The following is a 14,788-nucleotide window of genomic DNA, read 5'->3' on the forward strand; positions in this document are numbered from 1 at the left end:
TAGTGAATAAACTATGATATATCATTTATGCACTATAATGTCTCCACCCTCATTATGTGTATACCGTAGGGAAGACTGGGAATAGCCTTTTAAGTTTTTAAGATTAGATATAATAAACTAGAGTTACTTTCTCATACCTCATTTACACTTATAATAAACTAGAGTGGGATTAAAGGTGTTAGGGTAATAAGTGGAGCACAAGAAAACTAGATTCACAAAAGTATAGAATGTCTAATTAGTTACATTGTTTCTCATGCCAGCAGGACGCTCGTCTCCTTGAAATTACAATAACATGCTACCAATTTGTTTTAGCCAATATATGTCGAAATGCATTTGCTGCCTGGATTATGTTATGTTTGTCAGACTGTGGAAGTGAAATACATTTAATCTCAGGGCAGCTCACTGCTTTGATTAATGTTTGCGTGGTTATACATCAATTCCTCCTATAATGAACAGTTTCTCCAAGGATTTCACAGAAAGTGAGCTGAATGTAGGTCTCCTGCAGAGTAAATAGGCCTCTTGTCAGAATAATAGCCGTTTCTTAAAATAATTTAAATAATTTTACACACACACACACACACACACACACACACGCTGGCACGCAGTCTCTCACACAGTCACAGAAACAGGTATTCATCACATTCTAGCAAAGCAGAATGTGGGGAATTATCAGTCTGGCTTCTCTCTGTGTTTTGGATGCAGAGATGTGATGTTTTTCTCTCAGCAGGCTGCAAAACATCAGCGTTGACTGACGGAAGGACTTATGAAATTCAAAATGACACAGCAAGTCATTTCCTCTTGTTGTCAGAGTGGAAAACAAAAAATACTCTCATACTCACTCATATTTGTAGTAATTCATTCAGTAGGATATCATCTTAAGATATTAAATGACAAAAACCAGCTGAAAATGTGTGACACATGATTTTACATTGTTAATGGGATATTTAGCGACCTGCCACATAAATACTTGGACAGATTTCAGTGTGGGGTTTGAGTAGTCCACAGAACCAGCTATATACAGAAATGTGTTACCTGATACAACCTGGACCAAGGCCTAAAAATAACCCACTTGCTGATGAACAGCAAACACACCTCATTTCCTCCATTTGATCTTCTACAGCCGGGCTGACTGAAATTTATCAGGTTATTCAAACTGATTTCCTCTGTGGCAAATAGTTTCTGGTTGATTGTCCATAACGATGAGGACAACAAACAATTAAAATTTATCTCACAAACTGATGAGAAAGCAATTTATGCTGAAAAGGTAATTTTTTTAAATTGGTGTTCAGATGCAGCAGGCACTGAACAGCAAAGACGTTTTCCTTATTCCCCATCCATAGAAGCAGTTATCCTCACCATTGACATTATCACCTCAGGTAGCAGCACTTGCATCATGGCACCATGACATGAAATCTGTGTAGAAAAGAGATGAATTCCTTTTGATGAAAAATGATCTGAACAAAGGTCTGTTAGAATTGATTGTGATGATTTAAGGCTTTATGTGTATGTATGAGTTTACTCTTTTCTTGTTCCAGTCACTAACTCCTCAGAAAGAGATTAAACTGTTCTTCTTGGCCTATGACTCCCCCTCACTTCAGGTGAAACATCTATCATTAGAGACACTACATTTAATGAAGACTTTAGTGTTGAAATTGTTGTTATTAATTATATTTATGAATTTATCCCACAAGTGTGGGATGGTATTGTGTGTTTTCAAATGTGGGATGGTTGCCTGTTTCTCCCATCTACTGGAGCTTTAAGATTAGTGTATGTCTGTTCATCACACCACACAACACTTCTTTCTCACACTTTTAGAGCAAACGGTGAACTTCAAGCTTTGAAAATAGTTTCTTTGATCTTTGTTGTGACAGTGTTTCCCATCACGACTAACCGTCCCGCACATCCCATGTAGAGAAGCCATTGGTTGAATGATGTAAGATGCCGATGATATAAGAAAGTATGGTGAGATGCACTGAATTTGACTTTTAAATAATAACGCTTTAGTGTCCAAAAATTACAGGGTCCCTACTCACAGTGTCAAAGTCTTCAAGCTGGAAATAAGCAATGTTTACCACTCAGGTAGAATAACAGAATCAACTCTGCAATCACAGAGCCAACTTTAGATGAACCACTCTCCTTTCAGGATAATGGAATACTTATTTAAACCAACCAGACTCTGGTCTTCTAAATGCGTGCATGGTTATGATGAACTTCCAAACAAGATCAGCTGTAATTGCTGAATAAAGGTCAGGAGTGAGGTTTGTTAATGCAACATACAAATGTGAGTGGTAAATTGTGTTTTTATCTTGGGACTCAGACAGAGAAAGCTAAAAGCACACTTTCTGACCAAATAGGTTTCTGTAGCATCTATGTGCTAGATTTATGCATTTAAATATAACCACACGTCTGGGTGTCTTTTCTTTTTTAAATAGACATAGATGGTTTTCAAATTTAATTATTTTTATGTCACCACTGCCACAATAGAATCACCTAATAACAGCAACTAAATATGTTATTCTCTAAATATGGGTTATTATGGGTTAGCGTGGGTGAGCATGGTGGGTGGATGGCAGGTGGGATGATGTTCAGTTCAATATTTCTCAAGCAGCTCCTGTTTCAAGTCCATGGACTCATGTCTCCTACGTGGAACGACTATTGGGAGAACTGGCATGTGGAGATTGCATCTGATTAAGTCAGCTAGTGTTGTTATAGGATTCACTGAAATGTGAAAGCTGTCAAAAGAGCACAAACTATCACTTAGTTAGTTATTACACATTTCATTACCAAACATGATCCAGCATATCTGTTTTTCCTACACTGTGTTATGGTCCTTTAAGCAATAAAATAATAATAATAATTGTTATTATTAAAATTTGATCCATAATTATAAAGAGAATTCCAATGTTTTCCTTTTTCTTTAGGCTCTGTGACGCTGTCTGGCGTAAATGACCTGTCCTGGTTTCTCACGCTCTAAAGAGCTCATCCAGACGTAATCAGACTTGGCTGATGTTATTAATGACTTAGGGGGGGAAGGAGATTACACTCTTCCACCCTGCAGCCCTGACAGCATCGCTCTTTTAACGCTTTCCAAAACAAGGCATGAAGGAAGTCTCAAAGGAGTAGAGTTTACGTGATTATGTGATTTTGTGTGAAGTGTGTATGTGACTGTGTGTCTCAGAGTCAGTGAGATGAGAATGGTTGATTTTCTTATTTTTTTTTTTAGACATTACAGGGAGAGAAAGAATTGAGCTGAAAATGTTGATGACCAAAATTAAGTTGCAGGAGCAGGTAAGTCAGAGATTTGACTGTGGAAAAGTTTTTTTAACAGTGAAAACCAATTCAAATGCCCTAAAACCCAAACATTACAATATCTCACAGAGCAAATTCTTATGGTGGGTGCTCTGACTAATTAGTTTGGAATTGCCACTCCTTCTCTCAGAGCTGTATAACCCCAGGTTAATCATCTACAAGTGCTAAAATGATAATTCACAGCCAAGCCCCTCCTAATAACAAACATAGCACCAAACACACACGTTGATTTGATTAAAATTTACAAGGTTTTCTAATAGGTTTTCTTGCCATTTGACAATGATTTGATTATTGGCATGGTAACACAGAAGTGGAAAAGGGAGACTTTGCTGTGAATAATGCACAGTATTGTGTCAGCATACATATCATCATCCGTCATGATCTTATTATGACAGTTTTTTCCTCCTCTAGAGAATGTACCTACTGGCACCACAGTAGGCAGGTAATAAATGCAGATTTCCCTGCATCTTTTCCAGAGATGAATGTGGAGAGAGAGACTAGGAGCTTATTTTAAAACTTATTTTCTATCAAATATTATATACACAGGGATGTACACTGATCCGTACATTATACTGTGTTAATGTTATGTTCCTAACAAATATATTTCTTGTCATCAGAGTGTACGAGTTTCCTTGCACACTTCACTGCTCAGGACTCCGCTGTAATCTTTATTTAAGTACCACTTTCATGTGGCCCAGTGGTGCTTTTGGAAAGGAATGTGGATTTTCTGCTGTGCAAATGGAAGCTGCCTTATACTTCAGCTGAATTATCATGGGCTAGACGTAGACTGCTCTGAGTCGTTTTAAAACCCATTAAAACTTATGGTGCTCACGACAGAAATCAAGATTACAGGCATAGTGACCCACAAGTTTTGGATGTTTCCAAAGCCCACAGTCTGGGCTGGATGTAAACTGTCATGACCAGAGTACAGAGAAAAGATGTTTCTGATCTCATCATATATTTATATAATTTAATGAGCAAACATTAGATTACAAGAACAAACACGCATGGAGCATTTGCATAATGCCCCCGGCTGAAATTCAGTTACAGTGAATTATGAGTGAGCCAAATGAATGAGTGATTTCTTCCACCACGTACGTGCATCCTGTTGGCGACACCCATATGTATATTATCTTCCCAGATCATCTGTTTTGGGGCATGGCATGCCAAAATTGTCCAGTAGTTGTCCAATTTTGCCAGTACTGACAATCAGCACTATTGATCTGTTGTTGCAATTAATTGGGATAAATTGAAGGGTAAGGGATTACAATCACTGCATCAAGGACAGGGAAGGAAAGGAGCACCTCGAGCAAATAATGATAATATTGTGCTCAGCTGTGGGCAGCATGGCTATGAATAGCCATCCTTTATTCTGAGGTGGGGTTACATTCAATTTAGATGAGGTTTCAGGGGCAAAGAGAAAATACATGTTAAACAGTAGTCACCAGGGTTTATATTGATGTTAGAGTGATTTTAATTTGAAGAGTAAAAATTAAAAGACAAAATTGTCAGTTAAGGCACTTTACATGCACATACAGACACCAACAATTGTGAAGTTTAAAGGAACCACCATACTGTGGTATTCGGGATGTAATGAACATATTACTGCTTTATTTTCCATTTACGCCCACAGACTCAATTTTTTACTAAAGCAGCATTTTTATCACATTTGTTCCCCAGATCGACACATCCTTGACTAAATCCTCTCTTTTTTAATCTTTTTTAACCTTTCTGATAGTGAATGGATGCATAGTTTTTCGACTTCATCACTGTATCTCATGCAAAACCGAAACAGATATGACTGAAATCTGACAAATGGTAATGCTCATGTTCACAGACTGACGCTTAAAGTAACACTGACTAATCCATTGCTTTGGTCATGTATGTATGGTGTACTTTACACGAAGTGGGCAAGTTACCAACTGTTACAATTTGATGCAAAAAAAAAAGAAAATACTGCAGTCTGAAGCAACAGGCCTTCACTATGCTCAATACCAATTTTCCCAAATGTAGTACTTATTGGTGGGCCTGTGTTGGATTGTATGTCACTGCACAGGTGTTCTGTTTTTTTTTTCTACCTAAAGTATATACAATATGCATGTTTCATGTTGCATCCATAAAAGCCCCAGGGATCATCCCACTGTAACACACTGGCCATTCCCTCAAAGCCTCTCACAGATATCATCCTCCAGCACTGCCTGAGGTGTTACGTGCATCCAGAAAGCTTTGAAGCTCATGGTTGGCAACCCATGAGCATTAAGACATTAATCAGCACCCTCACTACAGGATAACTAGCTCCCTGGGTCTCACTGCAATTTAGTCAAGCCTCCGAATAATACGTTTACCTGCTGCAGTGTGCTGCAGGCTCCCTACATATCTTATTTCCCAGTGCCCCATACTCCCACTTTCTGCCAAGACACTCCATTGCACACTGCACAGTGGGCTATGACGTCTAACCTCCCACTCTTGGTGCCTCAGGGTCAAATTAGAAGGCTACTCTAATAATTTCTCTCTAGAACCATCTCCAATTATGAGGTTTGTTGGTTGAAGGAGATGGGTAATATTGTGCAACCTGTGTGTTTGGACTCCAGCGTCGGTGTTACAATCCACTGTGCCGACAGCATTTCACCGTATGCAGTTTTCCATCTTTACTTCGGTGTCAGATGACTGCTTAATGTTAATCTATGTGTATGTGCACATAGTAGGATGTGTGTGTTTATATCTAAGAAGACATACTGGTGTGTGTGTGTATGTATGTATGTCTCTGTATATATTTGATATCTGTGAATACTTGTACAGACTGTCTACATATCTGTGTATCCAGATGTCTGAATACATTTTTATGTCATGCTGTGTTTTGGGGTCCCTGCTCCAAGAAAGTGTTTCTTTGTAAAAACAGTGTCAGGCTGTGTAATGAGGGCATTTCCCCTGTGGTTTGGCCCTATTTTAAAGTGCTGCCAAGCTCTTGGTCTGTACAGAGAAAGATTTGTGGTGTCTATGGAAGTGTGTGTATATGTACATACAGAACATAGAGTATATGAGTGCATGTATGTTCATGCAGTCATATTTAAACTGATAGTATTTACCAGTCATTTATCAGTGATCAAAATCTAACAATAATCCTCATTGCTACAAAGGGAAGTCTCTGTACTCACAAGGATAGAAACAAGAGTGGGTGTGCTGTGAGTATCAGCAACTGGGCATCACTTTCATTAAGTGTAGGAATGTAATGTCCATTAAACTGCAGGCTTGGGCCTGGCAGTCATCCTCCGGAAGTGACAAATTCTCCATCAGTTGCAGGGGTGCTGTTCGACAGCTAAACCTAACTTTACAGTTGAGGACAGTGAGCAAATCATCATCAACACCACACCCTTATTAACAAAACCTGATTTATTATATTTAAAGCTTTGTGAGGAAGTGTCACACTAGGGGGAAGTGAGAGAATGACAAGCTCTAGCAACAGACAGACACTCAGACAGACGACTCTTACCTGATTTTTTTTTTTCTAATATTACTACATATCCCTGTGGCCACAGGGCTCCTAGGAGAGCTCCAGATTTGTTTCGGGGTCAGACATAGATTTTCTCTGTCTTCTCTCTTATTACTCCTCACTGTCTACTCTAAATCTGCACAAATTAAGCACTGTAGATAATGATACTGGCAGTTGTAAGAAATACAGATATTTTGAAGCAATTATCATAAACTGCTATTAGCAAAGTGAAGCACTGAAATCTGAGAGTCAATGTATGATGTGGTTCAGATAGATTAAATGTGTAGTTTTGGTATGCTTTGTTAAAAAGTTGCTGCTGCAACAAACCAATTTTTTCTGTGAATTGGGTTTGAATGGAAAATATAATGACATTCAGGGATGGGTTATAGGTCCATTGCTCTGATGAAAACTCGCATGGCCAGGCTTCCAACAGAGTCTGCTCTTCACAACAAAAGTGACTACAGAGGACCTCGGCGAAAGTACTGTTGAGTCTCAAAACTGTGAAAACGACAAGAAAAGAGCAATGCATACTAGGTATCTCTTCCACTCACTAAATTGTATGTTATCAGTCTACAATAAGAAAATCACCAGAGAACACCTGGATGCTTTGTGGAACAATAATGTGTGAATAAACAAGGCAAAACGCTATATATAAGCCATGTTTTAGCCTCCATCTACTCCATGTGTATACAGTATTATGGTTTGCAGTTGGTGCCTCAGGGACAGCACATATTGCAATCATTGGATGAGCTATAAATTCCAAATTGTCCTGGGAAATTGTACAGAAAATATCTGGTTAGTGGTTTGTAAATTAAAATTTAACATAATTTCCGTCACACAGTTTGATAATTGCCCTTAATACAAAGCAATCAGTAACTGAGGGGCTTTAAAAAAGACTTAAGCATAGTCAAGTCTGACTCCTGACCTTAAAACAATTAAAATGCAGTAGCATAACTTGAAGCAACTCATCTATGCACTGCCAAGTAAAGAGCAATTGTCCAAAATACTTCATCCCTCCTAGGCCTGATCAGCAGCTAGAGAAAACATTTGGATGATAGTTATTGCCACTGAAAGAGTAACCAAACCTAAAAGGTTTACACATTTCTGCATGCCACTCTCTGAACAGAGATTTCAGTGCAGTATTAAATTCGCTCATGTCACATGCCATGAAATGTCTATGATTCTTGAATATCAGATGCTTTAAAGTGCATATGATATTCACTATTTTTATACTGTGCATGCACAAAGTATAAAGCTATTGGTGGGCATGCATTATTCATACATGTGCCGTTTTATTATTGTATTTGTCTTTCATGACGCTGCTTATGTGTATTCTTCTTTCCAGCTCTAACAAATGTGAAGCTGTGGGCCATTGACCGACAATGTTTTCAGACGATCATGATGAGGACTGGTCTCATCAAGCACACGGAGTACATGGAGTTTCTGAAAAGGTGAGGAACCAGGATAGATTGTCCCTTGAAAAGGGCTTTCATCTGAAATGTGATGAATTAATTAACAAAATGTATTCAGGAGAATGTGTCTGAGCTGTTTCTTAGAAGATTCCTTACTCCTAATTTTTGCCAATAAATTACACAACTCAACATTAATTTATCATGCCTCACTTAAAATGTTATTCATCCTACTGGGAAAATATCTTGTACCTTTATCATCGTTCTTTAACATTCCTATTTGTATCATAGAGCCCTTAGGCCTCAACGTCTTTCCTATAGTGAAACCTATTATCACTTAAAAGGCCTGCACGCTCTTTCATAGAGTATAGGATAAAAGATTCAACTCATCAAAAGAAAGTGGGAGAGCAGAGATGCAATTACAGTATAAATCTCTCCAAACCCCCATATCTTTTTTTTTTACTTTACTGTTTTTCTCTCATACATTTAGGTCTGCACCAAGCTAATTATACAATTATTTATCATTATCCCTGTATTGTGGCTGCAGTTGAAAAGTCAAAGTCTCCTTTCCTAACCACTTTTCCCATTTAGATCATTTGTCATCATGTAACATGGCTGCCATATAAATACTTCTGGGTCATTTCACTCAGTTAGGACCCTTCCTAAGCAAATAAGACTTTTCAACCGCAGTCTTCAGGTGCCACTCCGCCATTATCACATGACTTTTTCAGGGCAGATATTATAGGAATGGCTTCACTCTTCTAGCTTCATTTCACACATGCACTCCACTTTGTTTATGTGTGTGTCTGAATTTCACAAAAGCACACTCTGCCTAGGTTCATCTCACCTGAAAAAAACTTAAGGAATCACTGTGATCATGATCAGTCTCTATCACTATTTGACAGGGCTGTCTTAAGGCAGTGGATGATACTGTGCACAGGAAATCAGCTTTTCACTCGACATTTCCAACAAAAGTTCATACAACATTCTGTAGGTAAAATGTCAGTAACTTCCAAAACGACCCATTTGACTCATCCAAAAAAAGACTCCTGTGAGTGTCTTCTGATGCGCAGCATTTACAGTAGAGGTACTTTGTAGTTGCATTTGTGAGCTACCTGGTAAAGGTTAGGTAAAGATCACCAAAATGGCTGAGAAAAACCAATGTTTATTATATGTAGTACACCCAGCCAGTTGCTTTCACCATTTCCCTTAGATTATAAAGTTGTTGCACAATTATTCACACAATCACAAGATACTGCTAGTCAGAAAAACATACATGTAGGTCATTTTAAGCGTTTCCACATAATGAAAAATGCTGCTGTGTTCCTGGTGAAATACATTTTTGGTACCCCAAATAGTATAGCAGTGTGAAATGTACAGGTCAGTCACAATAAAGCCACTTCAGTCCTTGCTGTATCTGCAGTGCCCTTTCACCAGATGCAAAGACATACGGTACCAAAAATAGATTTCAGACAAGATAAAAACACTATTTATCTGACTTTCCTGTCTAAGACTGAAGCTATTTTAGTGATAGCTTTGACTAAAAAAAGACTTGTTATCTCTTTCCTGAGTGTATGAGAATATACTGTATGGCAGCTCTTGCCTCTGAGCAGCTCTTGCATAACAGTCCCACAGATAAGTAAATATTTAATAGATGTATGTTTGGGCTCACTGTGTGTTTGGTTTATAGAGGGTTATCTAGGGAGAGAATCAGATTTATAGCAACATTTGTTAATTTACAGTATGTAGATAATTATATTGCTGTTTTGTTTCCCAGAAGCAGATCTAATAAGAGTTGTGGTTTAAGGGCAAGAACAAAGACATACTGATCTCTTTGGGTCTTCAACCCACTCTTTAACTACTGTGAAATTATATATTTGCTCTCAAAAGTTGTGGAGGAGGAACACTGATGAAAAACTGACAAGAGAAATCCCACATTGTATCACATATGGGAAGTGAGAATGCTCGTGAAGATTTTTGTTTTCTCCTTGTGCAATGTACTTTAAATTACTCAAACTCAATGGTCTATGAGGAGAATTCAAGGGCAGTGTCAAATGAATTGACAAAAGACCACAAAATATATATTCCTATTTTTAAAGTCATTGGGCTCTTACTCAACCCTCTGCCCCCTTACACTTTATATCAAAGTCTAGCCATAAGGCATAGAATAAAAACAGACAGCCATCTGCCCAACAATTTGAGAAAAGGCATGGGAAATACGCATGGGAAAATATTACTCAAGCTCCCTCATCAAAGTAGTTGTAACTTGTTTTTCTAGGTGTTTGCAACATCTCCATAGAAACTGTTACAAGTTATCTTATGCTTTACTCACAGTCACACAGTGAAATGACTGTAATGACATAAGAATTATCAAAATAATTAGTGGAGGTGCACTTCCCCATTGGCTGTGTATAATTAATTAATTTTCAGTCACAAAATCAAGCTGTTGCAAAGGAAATTTACTACAACAGAGGCTTTTTATTTGTGTTTCACTGCTTGAGGGTTGAAACTCCATATGTTTCATGTAGAGTAGGGTCATCTGTTGACTGTGTAGGTGCTTAGCTAGTGCCTCTTGAGGAAGCAACACAAGGTTCAGCACAGTGGCTAGAGCCTGGGCTGGGGGCTGAGAGGGAGATGGAGAAACAGAGAGAGAGAGAGAGAGAGAGAGAGAGAGAGAGAGATCATAGGGGAAGATAAGCCCTTTGTTCACCAGCACGGGTTATTTTCTCTCCTGCTTGATAAACACTAGGCCAGTTTTATTTAGTAAGCTTGATAACATGCAGATAGCCTTCAATGAGGCTGCTGGGAAGCAAACAGAACAAACAGAGCCTCATACTGGTGTATTCAACCTCAGGATCTGATGCCCTGCTGTGTAACCAGACATGTTGCCCAGTTTGTGTTGCAATATTTATATACACATACTGTAATACAGTATACAGGCCTAGTCCCACATCATAATATTGATTTTATGTGTTCCTGTTGCCTTTGTTTATGTTGTTCACTTCAGATCACAGGTCTGCTTAGGTTCTAGTCAACCATTTTAAAGCCAATAAATATACCAAGCTGCTGGCTCCGCTGCTTTCTATTTTTTATCTGGCAAACACAGAAGATTAAATCATAACATATTTAATATGTATGAACCCATCTATCTTTTTAATCAAAAGGCCCTTTCTTTTCTTTCTCCTGCAGTGTCCCCACATTCCATGGCCTGCAGGAAGATATTCTGAGCAAGCTTGCCGATGTCCTTGAGGAGGTAAGTGCCTTGTTCCAAAGCCTGTGACATCTGCAGCCTACTCCACACATTTTCATAGATTTCCATCCTTAATCATTTTCTTTTACTCAAAGAAAGTAAGAGGAGAGAGCCAGAGAGGCATATTCAATGGGATTGAAGGCATATTTCACACACTGTGTTTTGAGTGTAGGCAGTTGTAGTGTGCACAGCTGGGATTTCAGAGCAGTTGTTGCTCTTTAGTATGTGCCCAGTGTGGTGATGTTGAATGAAAGGCTCCCCCTAGTAAAAGCAGTCAATTTTATGAACCTGTTCAAGAATTCAGTCTACTGCTTCCAGAAGTCATTTCTGCTTTTAATTTATAGCCAATTCAGCTTTCAGTTGATTTAATGTTGCGGGGTGACACCCATTTTGACTTAAATGTCAGCATAATAACCTACTTTCTGCACTTTTTTTTTTTTTTTTAAATACAGGTTTTCAGTTTTTGTGAGTTTTTCCTACCCTTTTTCTTTGTGGCATACATAGTTTTCCATTCATTTTGTGCAGATTTTGAAACTAACTAAAAATAACTTCTGTTTAAAAAAAAAAAAAGATAACTTGCGTTATCCATCAAAATTAGGTTATTTTCATGTTTTATTATCATAATGTGGTAATGCAATTTCAGTGCACATCGATTTGAAAAGTCTGCACTGCATTACCTCACTACAATAATATAATTTCAACAAATGTGCAGGCTCAATGTTTACTACGATAGATTACAAAATTCAAGTTTCAAGAGTCTGCTAATTGACCTTCATTATATATGTAAACAAATAAAAACCAACGGCTGCCTGGAAAAAAAAATACATTCAAAAACCTGAAATACTCCAAAACACTGCAAAATGGACAGCAGTTTTGATATGGGATTCGTCATGAATGGACTAATATGTGCAAAATCACTGGTATGATCTCCAAGTTCTGCAGAATGTTTTGCTCATGCTGCAGACAGTCTGAATTTTGAGATGCGTCTCAGTGTCACATTTTCTTCCCATCTGCACACCACTTCGTTTGATGTTTTCTCCAGCATAATTTAGTTATGCAAACATATTCTCATTCACACTTTTAATGTTTGCTCCTAATATTGAGCCTTTCAATACGTTGAACTGCTTTCTATTATGGCCTTTGCCTACTTTTCAGTGTAATTTATGTGTAGTAATTTATGTAACTATTAGCGAGCAGCCCAGTCCAGTAGACCAAGTAACATGAACATAAATATATCGTAAAACGACTATATTCATAATACAACACCATTTTAAACTATGACTAATTTAGTTAAATCCCCTCTTTTCTCACATCATTTCACACTGCAGTGAATTTACATCGTGTAAGAATTTCTATTTCTGGTAACTGAGTGTAATATATGAGTCAACATGTTGTCATATCATCATTGCATTGTATCATCATAGATAAACTTCAAGTAACATTTATTTTTTTCATATAAATGATAAAATGGAAAAGCTTTCCTTAGCTTTCCAGAGTCCTCCTTTGTTCTGTGAGGAACAGTGAAAAACACATGATCAAGGTTAGACTACATACCAGCAGCGACCAGCGTCATGACGTCCCAATCCTCCACGTACATAATGTTATGTACCGTCGCCACTTTACCCATCGCCGGTATAGAAATAGATTTTTAGAGGTAGAACTCAAATGGGACATCACCTAAAAAAACAAAACAAATCAATTTTAGGTTCATATTATTCAGGCCTTACATTCTTGACGTCTTTGTAAACGCCTATGCAACCTTGCTTAAACTTCTTAGCATCAAGATTAAAATGATTCATTTACAGCGCTTTTTCTCGACAGATGAACGTCATAAAAAACGGAAATATCCGTTGTTAGTTCGCCTCTGAAGTCAACAAACACTTTGACGCTATTAGCTTGTAGCTAACTTGACATTAAGTTAATGTTATTTTCAGCTAGCCTACGTAATCTTTGCTTCAGCTGGCTAACAACGCCAACTAAATATTTCGGTGATAGTATTTGTTATAATTTGTTCGTGGAGGCTAGTACAAGCTCACGCAACTACTGTGGACCATTTAAACTGTTAAACTGTTAAATAAATTACAGTTTAATTAGCAGTTTAATGAGCTGCAACGGTCGTGTGAAGATGCGCAGCTGAATGTCCGTGTGTTTGATCCTCCCCACCGTTCAGCTTTAAGCGCAGCCCATGAGCAAATATGGGTATGTTGTCATTTTGTAGAGTAAATCTAGAGAGGCCTTATATGTCAGGTTCTTTGGATATGTTATTCTGAGGGATTTGTCAGGGCATTTTAAATGTGGTGAAAGTCAGTAAATCAGTGTGTATGTTTTACAGTAATTACATTCCTTGTCAAAATTATTGCCCCTGAATTTCAAGTACATGACTCAGAATATCTTAAGAAGTACATGCAAATTAATGGAAATGTCCAAGGTTACTGAACAAAAGGAAAAAAAAGAACATTTGCATAATAGTGATATAATGGAAACAAAATGGACACAATTGTTTCTCAAACAAAATAAAAAAAGGACTCACCCCTGCTTAATTTTCAGTGTTCACATGACGCAAATTAACTAATGAATTATGGTTTTACTGCATGAAAAGGAGCTGATTGTTTCAATTTTTCACAATGGCAAAAACAAGAGAGCATCAGCTATGCTATTATTTAAAAACTATGTAATGTTATCCAGAGATTTCACAGACATAAAACTGTTAAGAGATGTCCAGAATGTGACACTAACAAGAAACTCAAGGAGAGAAGTCTGTGAAAGTTAGTGCTGATTGTTGAAAAAACCATCTTACGAGCCTCAGACTGACCTGGATCCTCGAGTGGTAGTTTCAGCCTGTTCTATATGCTACACACTATACCAAGTACTTATAAAAGATGGACTGTTTCAAACTTTACAGCAATGAGTACTGACCTTCGTCCCAGAGAGAGCAGAAATTTTGCCATTGAAAAAAGACTCCTGCAAACCTAAAAGAGCTTGAATGCATAGCAGTAGAAGGATAACAGAAACTTCCAGCAGACAGATGAGAGAAGCTTTGACATGGCTACAAGAAATGTTCAGAAGCTTCCATAGCTGCCAAAAGGTTCTGCCACCAAACATTAGGGGAAGGTGCATTTTTAAAGAAACTAACATTTTTATAAGAAACTTGAAAATCAGGGGTGCCAATAATTTTGACCAGGACCTTATATCATAATTAGAAAAATCAGTTCTAGTGGTTACAAAGATAAATGTAACTGTCTCCATTTTGTTACAGTAATGCACTTATAGCCTATATTTGTAATGATGCTGTGTTCACTATTGAGTAAATTAGCCTAACTGCTTCACTTC

The 14,788-nt window shown here is 37.7% G+C and overlaps 1 protein-coding gene across 2 annotated transcripts in view; it reads left to right on the forward strand.

The window, feature by feature from the left end:
• The window catches only part of LOC139622810 (cGMP-dependent protein kinase 1), a 77,740-nt gene that overhangs the window by 38,822 nt on the left and 24,130 nt on the right, over positions 1-14,788 (forward strand). For both annotated transcript variants that reach the window (XM_071480416.1, XM_071480415.1), the window contains exons 4-5: positions 8,145-8,250; positions 11,398-11,461. In XM_071480416.1, the coding sequence (XP_071336517.1) occupies positions 8,145-8,250; positions 11,398-11,461 (170 nt within the window). The remainder of the gene's footprint in view (positions 1-8,144; positions 8,251-11,397; positions 11,462-14,788) is intronic.

This window comes from Trachinotus anak, unplaced genomic scaffold, assembly GCF_046630095.1.
Source record: "Trachinotus anak isolate AG129_WGS33_773 ecotype Australia unplaced genomic scaffold, CSIRO_AGI_Tana_v1 ptg000007l, whole genome shotgun sequence".
Taxonomy (NCBI): Eukaryota; Metazoa; Chordata; class Actinopteri; order Carangiformes; family Carangidae; genus Trachinotus; species Trachinotus anak.